Source organism: Phaenicophaeus curvirostris, chromosome 15 (genome assembly GCF_032191515.1).
Source record: "Phaenicophaeus curvirostris isolate KB17595 chromosome 15, BPBGC_Pcur_1.0, whole genome shotgun sequence".
NCBI lineage: Eukaryota > Metazoa > Chordata > Aves > Cuculiformes > Cuculidae > Phaenicophaeus > Phaenicophaeus curvirostris.
The window spans coordinates 2,991,291-3,018,309 of record NC_091406.1 but is presented as its reverse complement, the minus strand read 5'-3'; the positions used below and the strand labels follow the sequence as shown (position 1 = coordinate 3,018,309).

The 27,019-nt window shown below is 50.2% G+C and overlaps 3 protein-coding genes across 10 annotated transcripts in view; 1 reads left to right on the top strand and 2 right to left on the bottom strand.

The window, feature by feature from the left end:
- DDX46 (DEAD-box helicase 46) overlaps nt 1-1,380 on the bottom strand; it is a 104,926-nt gene extending 103,546 nt beyond the window's left edge. For all 5 annotated transcript variants that reach the window (XM_069869369.1, XM_069869370.1, XM_069869371.1 and 2 more), the window contains exon 1: nt 1,374-1,380. The gene's annotated coding sequence lies outside the window, so the exon portion shown is untranslated. The remainder of the gene's footprint in view (nt 1-1,373) is intronic.
- Nucleotides 1-27,019, top strand: part of SKP1 (S-phase kinase associated protein 1) — a 259,109-nt gene that overhangs the window by 83,020 nt on the left and 149,070 nt on the right. The window lies entirely within an intron of this gene.
- JADE2 (jade family PHD finger 2) overlaps nt 1-27,019 on the bottom strand; it is a 182,451-nt gene that overhangs the window by 15,342 nt on the left and 140,090 nt on the right. For all 4 annotated transcript variants that reach the window (XM_069869377.1, XM_069869376.1, XM_069869375.1 and 1 more), the window contains exons 5-8: nt 20,270-20,433; nt 10,033-10,244; nt 6,642-6,809; nt 6,037-6,153 (exon numbers count right to left, since the gene is read on the bottom strand). In XM_069869377.1, coding sequence (XP_069725478.1) covers nt 6,037-6,153; nt 6,642-6,809; nt 10,033-10,244; nt 20,270-20,433 — 661 coding nt within the window. The remainder of the gene's footprint in view (nt 1-6,036; nt 6,154-6,641; nt 6,810-10,032; nt 10,245-20,269; nt 20,434-27,019) is intronic.

The following is a 27,019-nucleotide window of genomic DNA, read 5'->3' as shown; positions in this document are numbered from 1 at the left end:
GCACCCTTAGCCAGTGGGAGGGGGTGGAACTGGATGGGCTTTGAGGTCCCTTCCAACTCAAACCATTCTATGATTCTATGATGCGTATTTCCTCCTTAAACTACTCTGCTCTTTCACCACATCTAAAGCTAATACACCATTTTTATTGAGAACTTATAGAACACCTCAAGATTTATGAGTGAATGTCGTACCTCAGAAGCAGCCAACGCTCCTGAAGCATGAGGCCTTTCTCCTTTGGAAATCACAGCCTCTAATTAGCTCCATTTAAAAAGAAAAAAAAAAATGCAACTCAGCATATCCAGAGAAAAACATAATGGAATTCACTTTTTAGTACTGGCACAGTGGCTAGACTGTTGTCAAACTTCTATCAGGTTAATTTGTTAACAATTTTTCTAACTTACTTCAATTACTTTGGACCCCACAGGCAACAAACCTCAGCCTGGTCTCCTACAGAGGAAACCCCTCCCCAGCCTGTACCGTGCCCACGTCAGCACCTTCTCCTCCTCTACTCATTAACTGTGTTTTAATGGCTCAGAGTGTCAGGTAATTATTTCAACCATAACCCATAAGAAATCAGTCTATTCCAGCTGCTAATGACCAGTTAAACTGCAATAATGAGACACTCAACGTGGGCTATTACTGTAGGCACCATATTTCAGCGTTTATAGAAGAATTGTTCTTGCGGGGGATGAAGATGCAGTTGTGGCCTGAGGGACCTTGCGGAGGCACGTCAGATTTCCTGGACGTCGATGACAAATCATTTGGGATGCTGTAGAGCTTTAATGGGGCTTTGCTGCGCTTTAATTCCCAGAAAGAAAAAAATACAAGTTCTAAAGCTTTTTATCTTGGTCCCATCAGCCCCAAATTCCAGCTCAGTCGCCCAGCGTGTGAACTTCTGACATTGCTGCTTTTAGATATTTTCCCTTGACTTTTGTTTATGAATCTGCCGGTGCTTATGAAAGCGAGAGACTCGCGCGGCTGCCAGGGCCAAGAAAAGCTCAGGCAAGCAGCGTCCAAGTCCTCCACTTCCAGGACTCTCCAGGCCCTGCTCCAAAACCTCTGAAATCAGTGGGAAGAGCTGGATGCAGCCCTGCCATGGCCAGCACGGCTCTGGGCAGCGATGCCGGGCACTAAATCCTGCAGGCACCAAACGCAAGATTAATTCATCCCCCCTACTTGCCCTGTTTAAATATATCTGTTTGGTCCTAATTTCAAGCTGCAATCGCTTGTGAAAATAGCTGACCACGTGCAAAAATCAGTTCCCTCTGCTATGCTGCCAGCACTTGGATGGAACCTGGCATCACAGGGGACCTGCCCGTGCTCCCTGCCCCAGCCTGGGGCACCCAACGCTGCCTGCCCACCCCCTGGGACAAGCGCTGGCACAGCCTCCCATGCGGCTGAAGCCCTGGAGCTTTTATTTTTGTCAACGAAGGAGGGACAGAAAGAACCCTGCCTGACCTGTAGCACCCAAGTTTATTCAGTGCGGTCAGGACCCACTGGCTTTTGAAGTGCTGGCGCTCGCTCCTGCAGCTGTGGGGTGAGCACTGATACAAGGAGACGTGACGCCCTTCGATGGAGTCGCTCTTCCTCACTTGAATGGAACTTTCAGGTTGGAGGCCTTAGAATCATAGAATAACCAGGTTGGAAGAGACCCACCAGATCATCGAGTCCAACCATTCCTATCAAACACTAAACCATGTCCCTCAGCACCTCGTCCACCCGTGCCTTAAACGCCTGCAGGGAAGGTGACTCAACCCCCTCCCTGGGCAGCCTGTTCCAGTGCCCAGTGACCCTTTCTGTGAAAAATTTTTTCCTAATGTCCAGCCTGAACCTGCCCGGCGGAGCTTGAGGCCATTCCCTCTTGTCCTGTCCCCTGTCCCTTGGGAGAAGAGCCCAGCTCCCTCCTCTCCACAACCTCCTTTCAGGTAGTTGGAGAGAGCAATGAGGTCTCCCCTCAGCCTCCTCTTCTCCAGGCTAGACACCCCCAGCTCTCTCAGCCGTTCCTCATAAGGCCTGTTCTCCAGACCCTTCCCTAGACCCTTTGCCAGCTTCAAGCTCCCATGACTGAGCTTTCTCGTCCAGCAGCCAAGACGGTAATTGCACTGCATGGAGCCATGAGCTCCTGAGGTCCTCCTGGTGTCCTCCTGAGCTATTCCTGATGCACTCTTGATATATTCCATCCTGGCTGGTTTGGCGTAACAGCCAAGAGCGCTTCAAACCACAGCGTCCCTTTGTGCCCTTATGAACATAAAAACCTACGGTAGAGGACGAGAACTCATTGCTGTCAGTGAACTATGTGAGCTAAGGAAAACCACACAGCGATGTCCCCTCCTTCCCTTTTCTGTCACCAGCGCTAATAATGGTCTCGGCAAAACGGCTGCGCTTTCTGCCAGGATAATATCCTGCTAACAGGAGTGACCATCACCCTACCACCTTAGGAATAAAGCAAAAGGAATGACACCCGTCCTGGATCTCTCCTCCGACAGACGGCAAAGCAGCGCTTGGCAGAAACCGTGCCCAAAACGCAAACAGAAAACAATTAGGCAGCTCAGCTGACAGGGCAACAAAGAAGGTACCTGGTCAGCCGTGGCTACCCAAGGACCTTGCGCAAACAGACAATGAAAACATATTGATCCTGCCCGGAACTGCGCTGGAACGAAGCTGCTCTTTGCGAGAGGGAGGGATCTGCCACACAGAATAAACCACGCTGAGAAGACCGGGGCGGCCCCCCAAGTCTGCTTCGTTATCAATTGTGCTTTGTTGTCTCACAGCACCCTTCCTTCAAGGACTTCAGCATACTTTGCTTATCCAAGCAAATCCATTCCCAAACAGAAGGTGAAAACCGCACCAGAGATTAACATGGGCTGTTAATTAGCCCTCAGACCAGTCTTAGAAGAAACAGAGGGATGATTTTATTTGTCACGGAGTTTACCAGGTGACAGGGGTGCTGCAGTTTGGGGCCAGAGGGGAAGGAAGTGGCTCCTCCAACAGAACTGCGAGGAGAACTGAGGAAGGAAAAATTAATTACCGGTGCTGAACTGCAGCCAAGCCATCAGCCACAACACTTCTGCATCCTTGCAAAAGCTACCATGTGATTTTCAGAGACCGCAGATGGTCTGGATGCTGGTAGCACTTCTCAGCCACAATAGGCGTTTTCAGGGATGCAGACGTCCTCGGAGGACGAGGGGCCGAGGCAGAGGGTGGTGTGGGGGCTGCATGGTGCACACACACCGCTCTTCCCCCCACGTCAAGCCCATGTTTTCAGGGCTACAGGCACAACAGGACAACAGGTCTGTGAACCATCACACCAGTTATCCCAGTGGATGGGGACCAGCGACACAAGGGGAGCTGGCAGCAGTGGGCAGAGGAGCAATAACGAACGAGTGAGTGGTGGAGGACATTTCCCAGGTCTTTTTCTCCAAAAACAACAACAAAAAGAAAGCTGGAAGATGATGAAAGCAAAGATCATGCCCTCTGGAGAAGCCTGCCAGCAGCAAACAGAGACCTGGCATTTCGCACAGCACTGAAAGGCCTTGGTGAGCTCTTCCAGTTGCTCTCAGAAGCGAGGAGTGAGTTGGCGAGGAGGGAGGTGGGTCCCAGGCGAGCACAGCAGGGACTCGGGCTGTGCTGGAGTCCAGCTCTTGGCACTTTCTTTTCCATCTCAGCAATGCAAATGAGATAATTCCTGCTGGATACCGAGCTCTCTTTGGCATCTCCTGATGTCTGACCACAAGAACCACCACGAAGTCATGACTTCCCCTTAGTGGGAGCTGGGGAAAGTGTGCCTCCAGGGCTCCATCCCTGCCCAGCGTCCAGGAGATCTGGGTCAACTACGGCCACGCTGAGTTACACTGGGTTCACAGCTCTACCAGAAAGGGAAGGGAAGGAACTACATGCAAGCAGCAAGGTCAGAGGCACGGCGAGGGGCGGGGAGCAATTCCTCAGGCTTCCTTGGGTTTTTCCCCCCTTTTGGTGGTCAAATTTACATGAGGAAAAATCCCTTGATGCACAGAAGTGCCTACAGAAAAACACCTCACATTGGTCTCTGTAAATGCAGTTGAGGTGGGTGTTTCCTTAAGCTGCAGCGCTGCTGTTGAGCATCCCTGGGTTCCTCTGGGATGACTGTCTTCCCCTCCTCCAGCTTGTCTTCTGGATTTCCCCTCCCATTTCAGCAAAGCCCAGCTCTAACCAGCCACTTGGAACCCCCCCGTCCTGGAAGCAGCATCCCTCCTTCCCCAGCCCTGCCCCACCTGGAGCACCTGATTCCCGCTGCCAAGAATAAAGGCGCAGTGCTTTGACAGAAAACAATCTTCTCCTTTCAGAGCTGGGTCATAAATCCGAAATGCTGACAAAGGTAGTTAGATTACACCTGTATAAACAGGCAGTAATCAAAAATATGCTCCATAAACATAAGCTTTCAAATCTGAGCTCTGTAATGCTGATGAGTACTCAGCATGTTTATTTATCTATGGGTGAACTTGCTGATTTACCCCACAAATCCTTAAATAAAGACACTGCCTGCTTTTTTTTCCCTTTCTCCCCCATTTCCTTGAAGCAAAACCATCCTGAGCATTCTAGGGTGGCCTCGGCAAACGCTGTGGTGACAATCTCGTGAAGACTGATAAACTGTGAGCTGCCACGCAGGAGACAATAAAGCTCCTGTTCCATCTCAGGTGACCTTTAATACAAATCCATTCAGTCCCAGGGATCTCACAGCTCCCATGCCTTGCCAGCGCTAAGAGGATGAAGCCTCAGAGAAGCTGAATTCTTTTTGATGCTGCCAAGCCTGTTTGCCTCCTTCCCTGCCCTTCCGTTCTTTGAAAGCAGTTGCTGTTATGACACAGTATCTCCATCTGGCAGGGTGAATAAGCAGATCCACCCAGAGCCATCAAAAAGAAGTGAGTCAACGCTAGAGATTTAAAGAAGTATTGTGAGATTTCATTTCAAGCTAAGGGGATTGCTTTCAAATAGCTCCCTTTAAAGTATTAAACCCAAGGCAGCGGCACAAACACAGTGGAGCCTGCAGAGCTCCTATTCCTATCGCCCTTCTGCAACCAGCCAGCTACTTCTGGTCCCCATGGTCCCTGCTGCCTACGCTGACCTCCGAGGTGCAGCTCCCATCGCTGTACAAGAGCTGATCAGTAAGGACTGGTACCCAGCCAAAACTTACTCCTACTTTTTCAATGCTTAATGGCTATTCCACCCACCCCTGCGTGCCAAGACTGCTCCCATACCAGGTCTGCCAAGAAAAGCAGAGCAGCAGATCCCCCAGCGACCACTGGGACATGACACTGGCCAAGCTGGGGGAAGCAGAGGGGATCACAGGATGCAGATGTGCCGCAACGCTCCCCAGATGGTCTCATGCTATGTTTTGGATGGGAGCTCCTGCTCTTTGCTCCCTAGCAAGAGAGATCACAGCCCAGGAAGCTCTGTCCCACTTCTGTAATAAGAAAGCCCACAGTGTCCTGCTTTCAGTCTGAAACGAGAACATCTCACCCCCTCGACAGCACGCTGCTGTGGGGAGAGAAGGTGATCAGATGTCTGCAGTGGTTTGCTCAGGTGTTGAGAAAACATGGGAACATAAAACATGGTAAATACTCTATTTTGCAAGCCGGCAGGCTAGTGAGGACTACCTAATCCTCGGGTTTCCTGACATACCCTCAACAGCAGGGCTTCCCAGCCAAACGCCACTGCTTTGTGAAATACATGGGCTCTGTATCTCACTTTTCTGGCATGCCAAGCCTTTCTGTTGGAGGTGCCCGACTTCAAACCAAGGTCATTTGCATTCCGGTAATTAGTGTCACTACAGCAACATCACTGTGTTATGCAAAGAAAGTTAATCTAGATTCCTAGCACTCAATACATTAAATTACTGCAAACATCTGATGATGTCTGATGGGTGCACGCACTCCTGGTTGTTAGGTCTGCAGGAATAAGACTCAGCCAGACTGCCTCCCTCCGCAGCTTGAGAATCTCTGGTGGCTATTACAGGCACAACCCTGGAGGCCTGAGTTTTCTCGGTGCCAAGTTACATACCTGAATACATGTCCCAGTGCACTCCTTGCAGAGGCTGCAGGACAAAGCCCATCTGCTTGCTGGGATATGTGAGATCTTCGTAATGGGTTCCATTTTTTCAGGACATCCAATGCTAACCTGGTCATGAAACAAAAGAGAAGTTGTAAATCCTGGTTACCATCTCCTACAGGGGGATAATCTGTGGCAGTCTCAATGAGGGACGGGTTTCTTATTTGCTGTTTTTCAGGGTCACTTGTCATTTGAAAAGAAAACCCCAAGCCTCAAAACCCAGAAACAAATCTGGATGAAATGGATGGAAAAATGTACGTCCGAATATGCTCTGAACTAGCTCCTCACCTGGGTACCGCTTTGTACCTCAGACGTGCACATGAACTTGGCTTAACTCTGCCCAGGCAGGTCCTGTGAATGTCCCCACCTCTGCATCCTTGAGTGCCACCTCTGTGTCCTCCTCTAACAGGGTGCTGTGCGGCTGCTAATTAAACACAGCCCGAGGACCGACTTCAGCACAGCTCGATGAGCCGAACTGGACTTGCTATTTAGACCATTAATTAACACCCTGGGCTCAGACCACCCACGCGTCAAGAGGAGGTTGGAAAACATCTTACTTCAGGTATCCATAAGGCACAGCTAACGTGGACCCATTTCGTCCCGCTCCGGGTGGGCTTCAGCGCTCCCCCTCTCTTGGGGCACAGCAGACACTTGGGCTGAACCCCGAGGGCGCAGGTCCGGCACAGCCAGCTCCCCAGGGGCACCTTCAGGATGCCGTAACACGCCTGCGCAGACACAGAGGAGGTGGGTTAGTCCCAGCAGCCTGGGCGAGCGTCCTCCTTCTCTTGCACCTTTTTTATTCCCGCTGCTTATTGCCACCACATCCGGGCATCCTGATAATAAACAGCAGATGCAAAGCAGCTTCACAGTTACAGACAGCAAGGTTGAATTCTTCCTTCTTTGCTACCTTCCCTATTTTCACGTGGATACTCACGGCAGACCAGTTATGTCCTGATCAACAGGCTGCCCAGGGAGGGGGTTGAGTCACCTTCCCTGGAGGGTTTAAGGGACGGGTGGACAAGGTGCTGGGGGGCATGGGTTAGTGATTGATGGGAATGGTTGGACTCGATGATGTGGTGGGTCTTTTCCAATCTGGCGATTCTATGATTAAAATTTAATTTAACTAAAAACCTAAGTATACAAACATGCTGTGTATCATGCTGAGCATCCACCCAGGTCCAGGTGGGAGTCGGGGGCAACCAGGCTGCTTCATCATAGAATCATAGAATCAGATCCAGCTCTGTGGGGTGGACATCCACCGCTCGTCTCCCTGTTTCTGAACACCTACCAGACTCACGACGACTTGGCGATGTAAGAAAAGCCACACAAAGAAAACCTCTGAGGTAGCCGAGGGGTGAAAAGCCACAACCCCGAGATTGAGAAAGACAGTCACTCTGGTTACAGAGCCAGCACAGCCCGAAGGGGAAGCGAAAACAACTACAGAAAGATTAAAAGGGGAAACTGATAGTCATGAATATAAACCAGAAGGGAGGAACCATAAAGGGTGATAAATCTAAAGGACGATAAATCCAAAGGTGGCAAGGCCAAGCCTACAGCCAAGAGAGCGAGAACTAAAGGACCTGGGCTGCCCGTGGAGCACGTGTGCGATAGCACAGCAAGCAGCCCAGCCAAGAAACTTCATAAATATTTCTCTTCCGTACTTGGGGATGAGCCAAATGATAAGCCGTACCACATAACGACGATGATAAAATACTTTCTACTTCACCCATAACTTATGACTGTATTAAACAGCTTCCACTAAAACTAGATAGTTTTTGACCAGCAGGTCCTGATAACTTGCACTTAAAGAATTCTGAATGGCAGACAACCGCCTCGGGCGCTAACGTGGGGCTGTGTCATTATTTTAAGTGAGGCAATGTAACTAAGTCTGGATCTGGCTGCTCTGACGTCCTTCCAGAAGGCAAACGGGCAGCGCTGATAAGGATCCCCAGCACCGTTGGCTGAAAATTCATCCCAGGCATTTGTCAGCTCCGCTTCTTGACGTTTACCCCATGTCTGCCCTGGTGCTGCAGGTCACCGTCACTGCAAATGACAGAGCTGCACAGGGGCAGAGGGGGCACGCAGAGATGCACAAGTGTGGGAAAAACGCATTCTCAGTCTTTACTGGCCAAGAACAGACTTTACAACATGACTTTAGCTTGCCCCAAAGCACAAATTGACTCTGACAGTGATTTCCAAGGGGAAAAAGCCACTCTGTGAACAGATTATTGGGCTAACAAGGAATTAAGGGAGGTAATATTATTGCTGCGAGTCTACACGGTTCAGAAAGACTTAACCGTGTGTTTCACAGGGCCTCCAAATCTGACAGATAAATCATTACTGTAACAGAGTTTATAAAACATGTGATTTAGTACCAGACAAAATCAGCCTGGAATGTGCTACCAGGAGAATAAACCAGCAGACCAACTTCCAATTCCAAGGGAAACGAAGAGTTATGACCAGGTGAGTATCTCTAGTACTCTTGGCTCTTGATTATTTATTCCTAGAGGTTTTAGAGCAGCTGAAGGTGCAATTCTGCTCCTAGGAGCAAACACTACAAGGCCACTGTCCCAGACAAGGAGTGGCTCTGGAATCAAGATGGGTTATCAGCTAAACACGCTCTCCTGTCCAACACCAGCCAGAAGATGCTCTGGGAATATGGAGCCACAGCAGAGCTGAGTAGGAGCAGAGCAGCTATTTTTATCACTGTGCCTGTCATGGGCTCAACATCCCCAAAAAAGGGGACACGAGAAACACCCCAGGGAGCTGAGCCACAGAAAAGCTTGACATGGTCCACATAACAGAAGGAGGGTGCAGGCACGGCCCCACGCTAGGGGATGGGCATTTGGTACAGATGGAAGCACAGTGGCTGGAAGCTGAAGACACTTAGGCTTGTTAAAAAAGAAAACAACACAAAAAAACCCCAAACCCGCAGCCCAAACCTGAATCGTCCTGGTATTTTGTGGAATCTGAATCATTGATGGAAACCATTCAAAACACCCACCTCCCGCAACTATACATATCTCCAACGCTCTCCCACCTCCAGGAAGCGCTGATGGAAAAGCTGCCCAAAAGATGAGCAAATAGCTCTCTTCAGAGGGAAAAAACCCCAAACCCTCTTCACACAGAGCGTGAAGCCCAGGAGCTGCCACCACCAACCCAGCACCACACAGCACCTCCCCTTGAAGCACAACCAGCAAAACCTCCCTGGAGCCACACAGGGTGACCCTTGCCCAGCTACCTTCTCCTTGTCAAGGTTTCCCCAAGCACAGGAGCCCACAGATCCCAGCAAGGGCTTGAAGCATTTGCATTCAATTCTAAAAATAAAATCATTTTCCTCCAGGCAGCAAAATAAAGTGAAATCCTACACTCATACAGCAGGGAAGCTGGGACAGAAACCCTGCGATGCGAGACAGCGCTAGAGAAGCTGGAATGTCCTTCCACCCCCAGTATAAGGCTGTGGAGGAGGCTGAAGGTCTGGGTAAGTCCACCCCTCCAGCCAGTGTGGGGCTGCAGACCCACAGCCAGTCCCACACATGGTGCTGGTCACCCCCGGGGTGCTAAAGGTCCCACAGCTGCAGTTTAATAAAGAAAGACGGGGTAAAGAAAGAATAATAACAGAATAAGAGGCACGAAGCATCACAGAGACCAGAGAACAAGGAGAAGGGGGCAAAGCAAGCTTACACGAAGCAGTTTTCAACCACTGGTTGATTATTTCTGAGGGCACTTGAGAAAGGCTGGGGCTAAGAAGATAAGAAAAGCAAGTTTGCATTCTACCCACTATCCAAGACCCCACGTGTGATCCTCACTCAGCTGGATGTGTGCTAGGAATCCATCAGAAGAACTTTACAGGGGAATGGTGGGGATGGGAGGAACCCAGAGGAGGATAGAGGAGCGTGAAGCGCCTGCAGCCAAAACCTGTGCTCTCCCCAAGCGGCGGGGGCTCACCTGGTGCACGCAGACGTTGCACTTGTCGCAGAACACCATCTCGTTGCCGTCCTCTCCTTCTGGCGAGCGGCAGACGTCGCACACCACGTCCTCATCGTACTCGATGCCCAAGCCCTCCTCTGTTTCGATGGCGATGTTCATGTTCTCGTAGCACATGGTCTCCAGCTCCTCCAGCACTCGCTCCAGGGTGATCTCATCCAGCTCAGGTTTTTCTGCAAGGCAGAAGGCAGAGGAGGACAGTGATGTGGCTCCAGGGCAGGAGCCCACCCGCCTTCGGGGAGCGTTCTGCAAAGGGCTGAGCATTTGAGATTGCAACTCAAGAGGCAAATCCGCGGCGATGGTAAGAGCGGCGATTCAGAAAACGGCTGCTTCGAACTCGGGATGCAGTTTATGTTTCATACACAGTTACAAAATATTGCTGCTGGCTGAGAGGAAAGAAACCCATTCAGCTGAAGCAATGCGGATAATTAGGTCTGACAGTTTAAATGTTCAAGGAGACACGTTTTGCAAAGATGCTTTCTGCAGCGAGGGCTCAGACAAGCTTTGGCAACACAAAGTCAATGCTTCAATTGTTAGGACTGAAAACTGACCCTTTTAAGGCCAATTAAACGGAACCATAAAACTGATGCCAAAGGCTGAAATTGAGGAAAAAGGAGGTTTTTTTTCCTATTGGGTTTAGTGGAACTAAAAGGTCAGACCCGGGGTGGGCTCAGATCTGCTCTGTTGTGTTTCATCCCTCTGTACCAGGACCTTTAGTGTAAAGAAGTGGCAGAGGTGCTTTACTAGAGGTCTCTTTACCAGAGAGGCTTTTTCAGAGCAGCAACCTCCACCAGTGGGATACTGGGTCACCCTCACACGAGGGATGCTCTGCCAGGAGCCTGGCAGCACTGAAATGGTGCCACGCTGAGCGCTGCTTCCAAAGCCGCTGCCTCTCACCTGCACACCAAGATCGTGGTGCCACAAACTCAACGTGAAGTCACTCCGGGTAAGGAAAAGCAGGAGGAAAAAAATCTGTGAGCAGCAGGAGTGAGGTTCTCCATGAGGGGTATGAGGCAGAGTTAAACCCCCACCACAACCCATCTCCCAGGAAAGGCACAGAGATGGGGATGGATATACCAGCAGGATGCAATAAAACACATTTACTATTTGAATTTCATTTGCGTATATTAGCTGTGATGACAGCCAGGATGCTCCAGAAATCCCCAGTGGAGAAGCCTGACCCATGCTGCTGTCCGCCTTTCCTTGTTGCAAGGCAACAGGAGCAAATACTCCGCTCATTTATGAGCAGAGAAGGGAAAAAAAGGCTTAAGAAGTATTAACATAAAGCAGTTATTAATTCAGTGGGAAATTTGCCATCCTGGGCATATCTCAAGCCTAAGGACTGAGATCTGGGGTCGTGGGGTCGGAAATTTGCCATCCTGGGCATATCTCAAGCCTAAGGACTGAGATCTGGGGTCGTGGCGTCCCGGGCAGCACTCCCAGCACCTCTGGCTGGATGATGCCAGCAGCGGCTGCGCCTCCCCTCGATGGCCAGGGACCGGCTGAAAAAACTCTGTCAAGGGGGAAAGCAACCCGTGGGCGAGCTCGGCAAGCAAACACACCATTGTCTGCCTTTTTAAGCTCTTCCCCAACGTTTCGCATTGGCACCGTTTCCCTTGGCTTGACAAGTCTCTGCAAACATCCAGCCTGGCGTTTTACATGTCTGTGTCGAGTCTGAGATACCATCTAAGACAGACAACACTGTTCCCTATCACAGCCCTTTCAAGTGCTCGGGCTGCTGTGCCACAACACGCCAAGGATCCTGACGATACCTGTTTTATTAGCCAGCAGCCCCGGCGATGGGTGCGGGATCTCTGCTGAGCTCCGGGCTGCTCGGCGATGCGAAGCACCCTGAGCTGGCACAGCAACCAGAGCTGGGATAGAGCCACCGGCTCCCACTTGGCATCACGCCGGTTGGGTGCAACAGGGCAAGGAGCAGGTTACAGACAAAGCCAGAGCACTATCCTTGCCTTAACGTTGGTCCTTGATAAACAAACCCCATTTGATCCCTGGAGATGCGCACTTTACGCAAGCATCAAACAAGCCCAGCAAGAATCTGCTGCTCTTGGTCAATGTTTCAAGTCCACATGTAGGACTATGAGCCTGGGCACCCGAGTGGCAGCCTGGAGTTATTCCCAACATTTCAGGCTTTGCTCTCTCTGCTCTCCTGGAAAGCTAAATGATCTTTGAAGTGTTCCTGGTGCTTCATCCCACACACCTTCCAGAGCCACCCTGTGCTCAGAGGAGAGGGCAGGCAGCGAGCTGGCAGCTGCAGGTGGCACAGAGAAGGAAAGGGAGGCAGGTTTCCACAGGAATCATGACCCCAACTGCCCTCAGGGCTAGGATTGCGGTGGCATCACTGGGATCACACTGGCATCACCATCATTCAGGTTCCACCTCAAGTGGAAAGAACTGGCTTCCATCCCACCCCCTGCATTTTCCATCCACGGCGATGCCCTGGCATCACCAGCTGAACCATGGGGGGAACATCCTTACCTATCCCCACACGCCCCAGCAGGGTTTCCACATCAGCCCATGTGCAATATTACACCATTACACTGAAAAATAAAGATCTCTCCTTCCTTCCCTCCCGCACACACACACGCACGCTCTCACACTCCATTTAGATGTAATTACATTAGGAATTCGTTTGCCAAGCGCCATTCAGAATACCTCGGAGCTTATTGAATTGACAATTGCACTTGATGGGGATGAAGCGATTAATCGCTTATGAAACACTAAACAACGGGGCCTAGGGGTGAAGCGCTTTTTCCATTTGTGCTCCATTTATCTCTTTCTGCATCATATAAAGTTTGTGCTATTAAACTCCATTCATAAAATTGTCATCTTTTTGGCTGCAGAAACACTATCTGTATTGATCATAGCCAGCTAAAGAGCAAAAACAAAATAATACTTCACCGAAACATTCCGTGTCACATGCAAGTGACACCATTATTGTCCCCAGGGAAGGAAAAGCAAAGACCCAGATACTAATCTTGGCTACAATGAATGACTCCAGCGGCTTTCAGAGAATAAGTCACACTTGAGAGCATCACCGGGTCTGTGGGATCTGCCTGCAGACCAGTTTACCTGGTTAACGTTAAGGGTCTTGTAGAAAGGGAGGGAGAAAACGAAGCTTTTCTGAGCCTGTGCAGAGAGCGTAGCTGCAAACTTCTCCACAATTTCTGTCTGGAGGGACACAGGCAGAAGTGAGAATGTGATCTCACACCAACATAATAAGCCGTGCCAGGGGAGGTTTAGATTGGATATTAGGAAAAATTTCTTCACTCTAAGAGTTAGCAAGCGCTGGAACTGGCTGCCCAGGGAAGCAGCTGAGTCGCCACCCCTGGAGGGATTTAAAAGACGTGTAGAAACGGTGCTGAGGGACACGGTTTAGTGGTGAACTTGGCAGTGTTAGGTTACAGCTGGACTTAAAGATCTGAAAGGTCTTTTCCAACCTAAATGATTCTATGATTCTATAATCTCTATAAAACACTAACGCAGGAGTAAAAGGCTCCATGCCCTATCAACCCTTCCAGGAGGCCACCCTCATCCTCTCATGCACCTCAGCTCCTCCAGACTGTGCTCATATCACAGCTGAAACACAGAATTTTAAGTGTTTTAACCCAAATGAGCTGAGATCGTTGGGCTGGCATTGAAGCCACAACATCAGGTCTGGCAGAACCACCAACCACATTCCTTTACAGGACGCCGCTGTTATAATTATTTCCATAATATCATAATTTATGCGGCATAAAGGAGCAATATTCTACTGCTAAATGAATTCTCAGCTACCCCTTATCATGGTGTGTGGGGGGAAAAAATTGCTGGAGAGCCACCTTTCAGAAAGTGGAGATCTATTTCTGCCTAAACTGTGCTACACTAAAAGCAATTTACTGAAAGAATAAATCCTTTCAACCTGTGGAGGATACCTGGTGATAAAACAGCTCATGAACAAACAGTCATCAGGACTGCAGGCTGTGCCGTTCGTCGATTCACAAGCTATAAACCTTGGAATCTATTTTTTCAGTAAAAACGATACATTAACAAGCAAAATTACTGTTTGCTTTCAGTAAAAAGAAGAAAAGCACTTGTGAGATGATGCTGGTTTGTCCCTTAATGCCTTTGAAAAACAGAGTGAAAGGATGCCAGCCCCCTGATGGGGCACGGGGACCACGGGCTCTTGAATCTGGAGACACCAACCACACCTGCCCTGGGCTCGTGGTCCCCTCAGGTCCTGTCTCAAGCATCCTTTGCAGAGGTCAGGAGATGACAGACAACCACTCAACTACCTGGGCCTCCCCTGGCACCTCTAACCCTGCAGGCACACACGGCTCGGGAGATACAGCAATTGCACATGAAGCTTTTCTCAGCGTTATTTATAATCAGCCCCGTAACGTGAAGCGTGACCAACAAAACAAACAGTGTCACGCAAACCTGCGCGAGCTGAGCATCCGCAGTGAAACTTGGAGATATTTTGTTACAAACACAGCCTGCTAATGCGCTTAAAAGATTTACAGGAACCAATTATCACCCTTTCTGCCACCCACCGACATCAATTATTGCTCAAATTTAAGACGATGACAAAATGTTTTAGAAGCCACTTTATAAGCCGCCGTCTCTCTCCGCGATGCTCGGCGCTGACAGAGCTGTCCTGGAGCACTCGCGATGAAAGCCTCCTCGCTCCATCCAGCAGCAAAACTCCGAATATTGCTGGAAACAACTGCAATTACTGCAAGGAATTTATGGAAATAGCAAAACAACCACTTGACGTAAAACCTGATGGTGCCGAAAAACGTGGCGGCAAAATGTCTGAAGCTTCTCCTGCTGATTTCCAACCCTGCAAATCTGTACGTTAACACAGCTTTCCTGCAATATCCCTTTCTACAAGGAGGTAACTAAGCTCAGCTTTCCTTTCCAGAGGCTCGCAGTGTTTTCACCTCTGCCAACAACTTACGGAACTGCCACCTGAAAATATTTCTGGATTTCACTGTTTAAAACTAATCTTCAAGCCTGAGGCTATTTTCACACCAAATTCGCCTGGATTATTTAAGCTCTAAGTAATTATTATTATATCTAATGATAAATCTAATGATAGTGATATACCTGAACTAGGGATCTATCTGATCCAGTGGGAGGTGTCCCTGCCCACGGCAGCAGGGCTGGAATTGGATGATCTTTAAGGTTCCTTCCAACCCAAACCATTCTATGATTATCCTGCCTCCCTCCTTTCATAGAATCATAGAATAACCAGGTTGGAAGAGACCCACCGGATCATCGAGTCCAACCATTCCTATCAAACACTAAACCATGCCCCTTAGCACCTCGCCCACCCGTGCCTTAAACCCCTCCAGGGAAGGTGACTCAACCACCTCCCTGGGCAGCCTCTGCCAGTGCCCAATGACCCTTTCTGTGAAGAATTTTTTCTTTCCGCCGCCCCACGCTGTGGCATCCCAGCAAACCGGCGTATCCCACCTGGTCTCACTCAGACAGGGGCACCGTGGCTCCCACAGCTCCAGGAGTACCCATCCTGGCCACCACTGGTGGAGGTGGTCATGGGCGGTGATGTTTTTCACCCAAGAGAAGCTCAGCAACCCTACGCACCCACCTCTGGCTCTGCAGGACCCCCCAGCAACCCTCCACGGGCCGCCCACAGCAGGCTCTCACCTTCATTGCTTCCCATCGCCGCTGTTTCTGTGCCTCTTCGTCTCTTTACAAGGCGAGTTCTGCCCTCACGTAAAACCAGAGTATTGAGCCCTACGTTAACAGCAGCAGCTCGCCAGCAAGAGCGAGCGTGGCACCTGCCTACGGGCAGCTCAGGCGAGTCCTCCTCCCATTGATACCAACAGTGTTAATCCCGATCAACAGCAACGTAACTGAGAACAGCTTCCAGCCCTAAATCTGTTCCCAAGGTACTTCTACGCTGTACGTCAGAACATCTATTAAATTCATCTCCTGCTTGTAATATATCACCAAGCAGCGGAGGATTTGCTGGATCATCTATCCAGGCACCAAACTGGTCTGCTGCTGAAACGGTTCCTCGTGCAATGAGCTTATGATCTCAGCGGAGAACAAAGATTTCAGGCTACGCACGGCTGTGTGTTGTGGGCTGCAGCACAGACATGTTAGAAAACAGCTCCAAACTGGCAGGGTTTCTTCAAAACAAGAAAAAAAAAAATCCAAAACAAGCAGTCCCTGAATTATTAACAGGCTAAGCTTTCTCAAGCGGTGAGCAGCAAGCAGGGTCAGCTCGGGTGCACGGGCATGGCCAGGGCGGAAGGGTCATCGCTGTGAGCAGTCCCTTACGGCTGTGGGCTGGGGAAGACACTTAAAAGGTGGAAGCCAGGCTGGTGTTTAAAGGAAACGGACCCCACTACAAAAAAGACAGACCTCCACGCATCCTCCTGCCAGCTGGGGCTGGGGGAGCATCCCTGCATCTCCTGGATCCCCCACTTCAGGGCTTTGTGGTCCCCGTTGCAGGGCTCCCTGCTGCTAGCTGCACCTCTGCCACCACAGCACGGCAGAGAATCGCCTCCAAAGTCGTTAAAATAATAGAACACTTTCAGCTGACAGATATTGGGGTGGCCCTGCACAGGGGATGGAGCCCAGCTGCGGCGTCGGGCAGCTGCGTGGGGACAGGCTGTGCCTGGGGAGCCCCAACATGCCACCTCGGGGGGGCAAAAGGAGCTCCCTGAATCCTGAAAGGATGCGGTGGGACGGGGGTAGCCTCAGACAGGGATTCCCGGCGCTGCAGCCACTCTCCGAGGCGTGCATCTAACAGCAGCCTCTGCTCCATTGAGCACATCTTCCCTGGGGCTGCTGCACTGACTTCACTCTGCTCCATGTCTACTTGACCAATCTCACCTCCACCGAGGGAGGGATCATCTCATTAGTACACAGACATATCTCAAGTGCACAGTGATGAATTCCCCCCGGAGCTTCAAAAGCAATAAATGTGACCTTTGCATGTTCCTGCCATAAAATACCAGGAACACCTCCAGCTCCCAAGATAGAAGCTGTGGTGGGCATATGTGAGCAGCGTACACCATATGGATTAAGTCAAGGAAATACTTAAAAATTTCAGCTCTGCCTTCAGCAAAAATGATTCCAGCAACATTTTTAGCAATTTCTTGAGGACCTTCCACGTGTTTACGAAGTGCTGATCATCGCAAACAGATCTTTCAGCCTAAGTCTTTGAAGCACCCCTAGCCCTGCTCCTACAATAGCTTTGGCTTTAGTGGAGATCACAAAATACAGCATAAAATGTTAATATCAAAACGAAGACTTGTGGCGTGGCTCCTCTAAAAGGAAAGGCCTGTGCTGCCTGGAGTGGCATGTACATAAATCTGGTTCAAGGTTTCACTCGACTCCTTCAAACTCACTTTTCTTACTATCTCAGACTGCAGCAGCAACAAATAAAACATTTAGGCATGCTTAAATATTGATTTCATCTCCAGCGCACACAACTTCCCTAAACAGCACATTTCTACCAAGTACAGTAACAGCTACGGAGGCTTCTTACGGAGGGGGGTGCGGGCGTAAGACTATTTACAACTGGTTTACATGAAAAACTTCCTGCTTTTTGGAGCAATTCTATCTAATTGGGAGAGAAGCCGTCAGAATGTGGAGAGCTGGACCTATCTGGAGGTTTATCTGATCTCGCTGATAAAATTCCATCTCTGGGGTGTCCTAAAAAGGACTGGAAAAGGCATGTGCTACGTGCTACGTGGATCGGCGCCGCGCTAACAGCAAAGCGTGATGGATGATCTCATAGGTGTTTTCCAGCTCTCCTCCCCGCGGCTCCTCAAGAGCCAGTGAGAGATCAGGCTCCTTCCCTGACATTAAATATTTTGGGAATGACACACTGTGTCCCTGGACTGCCCAGTGACAACAGCTCAGCTAAACACCCAGGAGGAATTTAAACTTCTGCATATCTCTGGACGCTGGGAGATAACTCCTGCCTTCTCTGAATAGGAGGAGCGGCGGCAGTTCTCCAGTTAAGTCATGTTAATGATCTCAGAGATTAGCAAAGCCGGTTTGGAAACCTCAGCGCGTCATTAATATCGAGGGCCTCCGTGAGAAAGCGCTATTTATGGATTACCTTCAAACCAACCTAGGCAAGCAGCAACCTTCTGCCTCGGGTGGTGATGGGCATGAGCTCCATGACCCAGTCCTGCTGTGCCCAGCTGTGTGGCTTCTGCTGTACATGAAGCAGAGGGAGAAGAACAACCACTGCAGCACAAGATTTGCTGCAACTGCTTTCCCTTCTGAGCACCCAAACCTCCCCACTTCTTCAGGCAGGACAATGCATCCTTCCAAAACGCCCACAGCCTGTGCAGCCTGCGGCATGAGACACCATGGTCCCATCAGGTCCAGTGCTGTACAAACCCCTCCTGAGAAAGCTGATAAAGGACAAGAAACCAGAGGACGAAAAGCGCAGTTTGCTCAAAACCGCACAGAGGGTCAGCGGCAAAGCACCGTCTGCAACCCAGCATCAGGGTCAGGGTGTGCTTGTCGGGATGCTGTAACGTCAGCCCTTCCAACATGCCTGCAAGGATGGAGCTACCACGGGTAAATGGTTGTGGTGATGCTCAAGCTCCCCTCCTAAATTCAACAAACTCTTGAGGCAGTGCTGCTGGCAGAGCCGCCTCTCTCCCCCACAGGCTTCCACCCGCACCCCAGTAACACCCATCTCATCTCAGCCTTCCAGCATAGGAGCTCTTTAAGACATTGCATTTGTAATGTAATACTTGGAATAAATAATAAACCGAGACAAAGTTAACCCAACTGAGCTGGAGAAGCCAAATCTCTGCCTACTACCTTTCTAAAGAATTACAAAATACGTACAAGGGGGAAACTGGAAAAAGAGACAATCCTCTGGGGCCCAGAGACACTTCTGATGGCCACCCAGCTGTGGAGACAACAAGGGAAACGTGGTGGGAGCCACAGTGAAAGCACAGCAGAGTCAGAAGGATGTCCACTGTGGTACAAGTTGGTTTCTTGACATTATGGGGAATTCAATATACAGGGTAAGTATAATAGATAATTAGCTGAACTCTAGATGTAGCCTCTACGACTTTCTCAAGGTCTTGGAGATCATGGTAACAAGGTCAGGTTGAACACCACGAGTACATCAAGAGAATAGAGCTCATCTGTAACCAAGATCAGCCAATGCAGTGGCCAACTTCTAAGCCCATTTATGCTCCATGCAAACTTACTGGATTGACTCTTACTGCAATCACACTGAATCTTGCTGCAGCGCTGTGAGACCCAGCGTAACCTGCCTGTTCAGCAGTGCACGATCCCATCTGCTTGAGCGCTTCATAACATACTTTGTCCTGCCCTTGAAAGACCTTTGCCACAGGGAGTAATGCTTTACGTAGGTGTGCTTCAGCTTTCACTGACCTCACAAGGTGAATGGTTCATCTTGTTGTTATTCTTACCTGTGTAGCTGCAGCCACACCGCAGCAACCCTTACCTAACAAGGACTGGAAAATCCCTCTACAGCCTGGCAGGACCACACACTCACACGTCTGCGCCAACAAATCTGCCCAGCAGACCGTGCTAGGCACTAGTGCCAATGGTCAAATTCCAAGTCCAGGTACTTGCACTCAACCGAAATGCACTAACGCATTTTAGGAATGAGCAGTGATAGAACGGCAGTGATGCAAGAGACACCTGTAAACGGAGAAATAACCCAGCACGAGCATTTCTGAGAATTATACTCTTTGACCGGGAAATCCTCTTTCCTCTGATTCCATCTGCCCAGCTGGCTACAGCAGGAAAAATGCTTTCAGACATGGCTGGTCGAAGGTGCCCTGAGCAACACTTCCTCCTGCAGTACAGATGCCGCAGGGATGAGTATGGGAGATGATGATGGTCATGGAATCAGAGCATGGTCATGAATGATCTGGATTTCTTGGGTCTTCTGCAAACCAGAGCTGTGCTCCATGCGGCACACTGCAGTGTTCCTACCATCATTTGGTTTGCCCCATTCTTCTTGGACCGTGACCCAAATTCCCTGTGTGAATCCGAGGCACTGAAATGCACTCAAGATCCAGCACTGCAGCAATATGTGTGATCTCTTTGGGAGAGTATGCATGAGGATTTCTTCTTCAAGGCCTTTTGTTCCACATGATGACTTAAAAAGACCATTCCAGGATGCCCAGGCAAGCAGAAAAACAACAGCAGTACTCACCCATCTCCTTCAGCTCCATATTAACAAGCTCCAACCAGCAAGCATCAAGCTCGTCCAGGTCATAGCGGCTCATTCCTTGCAAGTAAGTCCTTGTAGCTTCCGAAATCTCGGAGCCAGGCAGACTGTTTGGTGAAACCTGCGAGTTCTCCAGCTGGGGTATGATCCTGAAAGAAAAGAAGGCGAGGTTGAAAAAGCACTGCAACTCACAAAAGTATCCCATTTCTTGCCATGGAGGCTGCGACCACACCATGTACAAATCAGACTCCAAGAATGAAAACAAGTCCAGCAAAATCAAAGGAGTTTTGTGCCCTCAGTGTTGTCTCCTTTGTCTTGGATGCTCTGAGGGTCATAACTTGCACACAAGCACCTCCCCAGATACTGCTGATCGGGGCACCTTATGTGATGGCTTGAGCTGGGATGCATTAAAACAAGCTGATTTTCAGAAAACACTTCAGCACAGCCCAGCTGCCAGCTCCCCGTCCTGGGATCTCAAACCTGGAGTCTGAGCTTTCCCCCACGTCCCAGAGAAAAGCAGCGCAGGGAGGTGGCAGCATGGTGACATGGCTCCAGCATCACGCCCAGCACTGAGGGCAGCCCCCATCCCTCGTGGCTCCAGCTCCTGCTGGGCTGGCTTCGTACACGGCACCGTAGCCACCTGCCTTGGGAAGGAGCAGCCAGAGAACCACGAATCTGCCTCCACGTATTCTTCCCTGCCGACTGGTGGCATAAGAGCAATCCCTTCAGAAACAAAACCGGGTACCAGTGCTGCACGCAGGCTTTGCCACTGCATCTCATTCTTCCTCAACACCCACTGATGCTTTTAAGTATGAACCAGCCCGCGCCCCACACGGCTTGATGCTCATGGAAGCACCGAGCAGGCGGCTTTGCGCTGGGCTCTCCGCAGGAGCACGCCTGCTCTTCAAGAGTTATGCAATTCCTCCTCACACCGTGAGAAATTAAGCCATTTTTCCACTTTGCATGGCTCCTTTCTCCCTCCCCGCCTTGCATTACTACCAGCCTGGTGGCAGCAGCCTCCTACGTGTTTGGATTCCCGAGTCGAATAACTCAACCTACAGCTACAGCTGCTGGCATCAAACTCATCTTGCTCCCCATGACGTTAGAGGGTCGTTTCTCCCCATGGGGGTCATGGAGAGGCTCACACAGGAATACAACGTCAGGGCAGAAAAAACCTCTTTGGGAGAAATCCACTGTCCTGCCTGTGAAACTGGGAAATCTGATGTGGAAAGCACACACAAACATAGGACTGGAGATGTAAGAAATAAGCTCTTGCCCAGAGCAGGAGACCATGGCACCAACCCATCCCTGCTCCACGGCCACCAAGGGGCATCCCACAGCCCTCAAAACGCCGGATGCACCCAAGATGTGGGATAAACACAGGGACAGGGTTACAACAAGGGCTCCTGCTCGCCACTGTTGTCTCAGCCAAGCTGCCAAACCAACTCCTTCCACCCCGTGGGCAGGATGGTGGCACGCTGGCACTGGGTTTGGCACCACCGTGCACTCTGCACCCTGGAAATATGAGACTTCTCACCCAGTGGATGGATTCAAGTGCAACGCTCTGTCCTAGTTACACTCGGAAACATGAGCTCAGCCAGCAGCAGCTGAACACCTTCTCCCCACTGAGCTCTGCTCGAAGTGCTCTGTGGGAGCAGAGCTGTCTGTTGAGTCTCTCTGGAGATCTCCAAGGACTGGAGGAAGCCCCAGACCTGCCAATGCTTCCCCTCTTGCCTGGCGCAGGACCTGACAGCAGGAAAAATGAGTTACGTCCCCAAGGATGCAGGCAGTCCTGGCTGGGCTCTCCGCTTCCAGCTCCACTGCAGCAGAGTTGGTGACAGGCTCACACTGGCAGCCAGTCCCAGCACAGCTTTGGTGCAACTTTCCTTTACCTACAGCAATACTTTTCCCATTCATCTACAGACTTACCTCTTTACATAAGGAAAATGAGGTCCAATGGATACAACAGTCTAAATACTGATAGCTGGCTCCTCCAGCCTTTTCTTCGTGATGAGGGTGGTGACGCACTGGCCCAGGTTGCCCAGGGAAGTTGTGGATGTCCCATCCCTGGAGGGGTTCAAGGCCAGGCTGGATGGGGCTTGGAGCCCCTGATCCAGTGGGAGGTGTCCCTGCCCGTGGCAGGGGGTTGGAATCCCTAAGATCCCTTCCAACTCAAACCATTCTATGATTCTATGATGATTAACTTCTCCAGCAATTACCGCTGACTTACTGGGGCACAACATAGGCCAGATCTGGGTCCTGGGCTGCTCATATAAGATGCTCAAGCCACTGCGTGCAGGTATTCACTCCCCAGAGCACCCTCTGCAGTGCCCCCCGATTTAAAACACCTCCAACCAAGCCCTGGCGACTGAGCCCCACGCTGCAGACAGGCTGCAGTACGAGCTGCCTCCAGCCTGACACGAAGCCACATTCACACCATGCCAGGCAACACTTTGACAGGCTCGGTAACGGAGAACATCCCACGGTGACCTGGGAGATTTGTTCTAAACGCTCTATAATCACAACCACAGGGATGGGGAGAGGAGCTGCCTCATCTGCTGCAAACTCCCTGCTCAGAAAGCAAACAGGCGCTGGCTGTCAGCTCTTGTGCCTTTTCTGGGCTGCGCGGTGGCAACATGCATGACACTTGCCATGCACACGTCAACAGTGTCGCGTGTAATGACACAGAAGCAGAGGACAAGCTGGAAATGAAAAGCAGCCTGTGGTGCCAGCTGACGGATCTCTGCAAAGCTGGGAGCTGGAGCTCGCTGCAGTATTTGCACGGTTCACGTTTCCTCCCTGAAATACCACCTCTCCCCACCAATGTCAACACAGAAGGACACAAACAAACAGCAACCCGCTGCAGCGCATCATCTCCTTCCAAAGCCTGAGGATTCAACCTTCCTCTTCCACCAGTACCAGCTGGGAAGCCCGTTAGCCCTTGCAAGATTTATCTCCCTTCTGTCCAGATAGGAAAGTTAACGTCAGAGCATCAAGCGCCTCGTGCTCTGTGATGTGTCTGGGGCAAAACTATTGTGTCCATCACACAACCAGCTGGATCTTGGTACCAGATGCTCCATTGAGGGAAGCAATTTGTGCACAGCTGCCCTCAGGAACGGAGCCCTCACCGGCCCTGCTCAACATCAGAAAGGGAATCTGCAGCAGGGCAGAAAAATGAAGCTGGAGTTTCTCTGGACCCAGATATCTAGTTTAACTGCTGTCCTCTACAGTCACAACCATTGGAGGCACTTCCAGAGCCATCGGCAGCAGAAGGAATAATTTGATTGCTCAGGGAGGGAAACGTGAAGAAAGGGGTTCTTTTTTGCCTCTTTTGCCTTACTTTCCCCACCAGTACACTGAAAATAAAAGAAACGTCCCAATGCCTTGAGAGCATCTTCAAACTGCAGTTCAAGATCTAAAAATAACCCCATGAAAAGACAGCTCTCAGTCCCCTGATTCTAAAATGAGTTCCCTGAAATCTAGGACAGGGCTTGGGGATTCAGGAACGTCTGTATTTAATGCAGACAGCAGTAATAACACTGAAACTACGCCTGCTCCTATCAGGCTTCAGGACTCTCATCTAAGGAGCTCCCAGCCACCTCAAATAGACACGAGACGCTGGTGCAACGTGTGATGGTCCAAGAACATCTCCTTCCCACCAGCCCAGGCCCCTGGTGGATCAGCAGGCAGGCTGGGCACAGCGGTCTCGCGGGAGAAAGCTCGGAGCCGTAGAGGAAAAATAATCCTCCAGCTGCAATGAATGTTCCTGTTGGAAAGAGCTGCCTGAGCAGGCACGGGGACGGTGCCGTAAGCCATCATTAAGCCGGGTTACACAAGCTGCTCACCCAACAGCCGGCTGCAACAGGTGACAGTGACACAGGGCCAGCCGGGACGCACGGGGCCGCGGGAGAAAGGAGCCGCTATTTTTAGCCTGGTATAAAGGTGCAAAGATTAATGCTCTGTGTACATATCAAATGGGCGGCCTGAACAAGTCATTTGCTGTATTGACAGCCCCGAGACGCACTCAGGCTGATAAGGATGCTGACGGTGACTGTGGAAATCTCTCTGGGTTATCTACAACGTGGTACACGCGATACCGCCCGCTGAGAGCCGATCCGACGTGTTCTCGGGGAACAGAGGGGGCCAGTCAGCCCCAATGTGTCCGTGGTGGCTCTGCCCCTTCCTGCGGGTACCTCATTAAAAGTGTGGCTCATAAACAATCCAACAAGCTATACGTACCTAAAACTGTACCCTGATGGGTGCAGGAGGCTGCCAGGAGCCAGGGTCTCGCACAGGACACCTTGAGCCTCTGGGGAGACCAAGCAGAACGCGATGCCTGGAGGCGTGTGGGCTCCCATCAATTCTCAGACTTGCTGTAGTGGGTAAAACCATGTTCCTAAAAAGCAGCCTGTTTCTCCCTGACACACACTACCACACCTGCAAAGAGCTTCTCGGTGTTCAGATATAAAGATCAATGACTGCAGAGACAGCTGCCTTGGGCTAGGAAAACTGGTAAAAGGAAGAGATCCTACAACTTAATATAAGAAGGAAATTCTTTGGAAAAAACAATGTCCTGTGATATTGAGCAATACAAAAAACAGAACACGCTGTGCACCCCTCCTCATCTATAATAACTTCAAGAAAACTGGACTCAGGAAAGCTGTAAGTTTTGTGCTGCTCAGACACACCACAGAGAAAGGGAAGAAACCACCACAGCCGCCCTCACCAGCACCTCCTGCCCATCCTCCACTGGGCTCTGTGAGCTGGGGGTGGCAGGGACGTCATCAGGGCCTTACCTGCACGCAGCAACAGAGCTTAATCCCTTTGGAACACCCATGTTTCCAAATAGCTGCCTGCTGGAGAAAGGAAAACCCAGGCTGGGTGGCAAAGACATCTGCACACGTGGCACAAACTCACACAAGTGAATTTTGCATGATGTGCTAATATTCTTCACATCCCTAGTTCAGGCATGGTGATCCCATAGGAACTCCTCTTTCTTATTTCTACTCTTTGCTTTCCAGTTTTTCTCTCCCACTGCAGCCTCAGATGTGGTGGATAAGATGCAGGACTTCCTACCTGCTCCAGGTGTTTCAGGATGGCAGGACACCATCCGCAGCGCGGGATGTGGGTCATCAGGGACACTCACCATCGTTGCTGGGCAGTAGGCGCCTGGAGAAGTCTGGTACTAGGCAAGTGCTTGCTCAAGAAGATGGTTTTCAAAGACTGGTGAAAACATCTGTTCATCACTCTCAGCAGAAGTCAGCGGTGGGGTCGTGCTGTGCCCTGGCATCCGCCTTGGCTTTGGAGAGCATCCACCCCTCCCTCCTGCGGACAGCACCAGGGCGGCCACCCACATGCTCCATTGATTTTTCCATTCTTGGAAAGAAAGCAAGAGTCAAGCTCTTAATCACCTCAATTACCACTCTGTCCATTGCCCTTTATCCATATCGAAGGGTTTCTGCTGGCTAGTTTAGAGAATTTCCTCCTTTTTAAAAAGGCAGAGCACGGTGGCTTCCCTGGGCAATGCACTGCTGAGATGAGTCTATTTCCCAGTCAGGGCTCTCATGGTGGGACCATGCATGTCCCCATCACAGCTGCTGGTCTGGGTGTTTGCTGGTGACATCCCACCACCGAGATGCTGTGGCTCTCCCTGCACCATCACGGAGCTCCATCAAGTGCCGAACCATTTGCAGAAGCTCAATTACGCTGGAGGAGCATTTACTCCCTTATGTATCCCGTCAGCAAGAGATACAGCATTTAAAAAAATAAGCATATCAATCAAGGGCTTATTTAAAGGAAGGGCTGAAAACTGGGATCAGCCTGAGAAGCACAACAAACCTGAGGCCATTAGTCTGAAAGCAGGTCTCAAGGGCACTTGAGGAAAAGGAGTAAGTGGACCCCAACACTCTTGAGGATCACATCTATCCCTGGAGAAGATTATGCGGTAATAAAATATACTCAGCAAATTTCCATGGTTAATCATCTCTGTAAACTGAATGCTTCACTTGGCTGAAGGGAGAAGGCGTTTTTTCCTATATGCTCCCTTTTAATATACCAGATCATGATTCCTCTTGAGTGTTTCTCTTCTGAAAATACTCAATTTTATTAAAACGAAGGCTTTAGTCAGTCATCTGTTCTTCACCTACGTCCCAGCCTAAATTAGTCTTGTCCACTGCCCATAAATAAATCAGCTTAGGAAAGACAGTGGAAAGATAACTCTGCCAGCAACCTTCAGCGGATGCTGATACTGTTCTTACTGCCAGCTCCACTCGCAGGGGAATTCTCCTGCGGCACACGATGACTTTAAAAAGGCAATTTAAGGGGATGATTTCCATTTTCTGTTTATTAGAATAGTATCTAGCAGGCCATTCGGACCAGATGCCCGATCTTCTTATGAACTTAAGCTAATAGATGTCACAGACACTACTGCATCTCAATAGCAAAGCAGAATTTAAGACGTTAGGAAACAAGCCTGGTGGCATAAGGGCAAAGGATGCGGTTGCAGGCAGCGGTGGAACGAGCTGCAACCCACACACAACATTTTATGACCCATAGAGTACTCAGGCCCAGATTTACAGACCATATTATGTCCTCTTAGCCCACTTCTATGGTTTCTAGTAAAACCATGAGCCAAAAACTACAGTCCCAAAGCTGGGTTCAAAGAAGAAAGGGATCACCAAGAAGATATTAAATAGGTTATGTTTTAAATTAACCGGTCTGATGTTTAGACTGGCA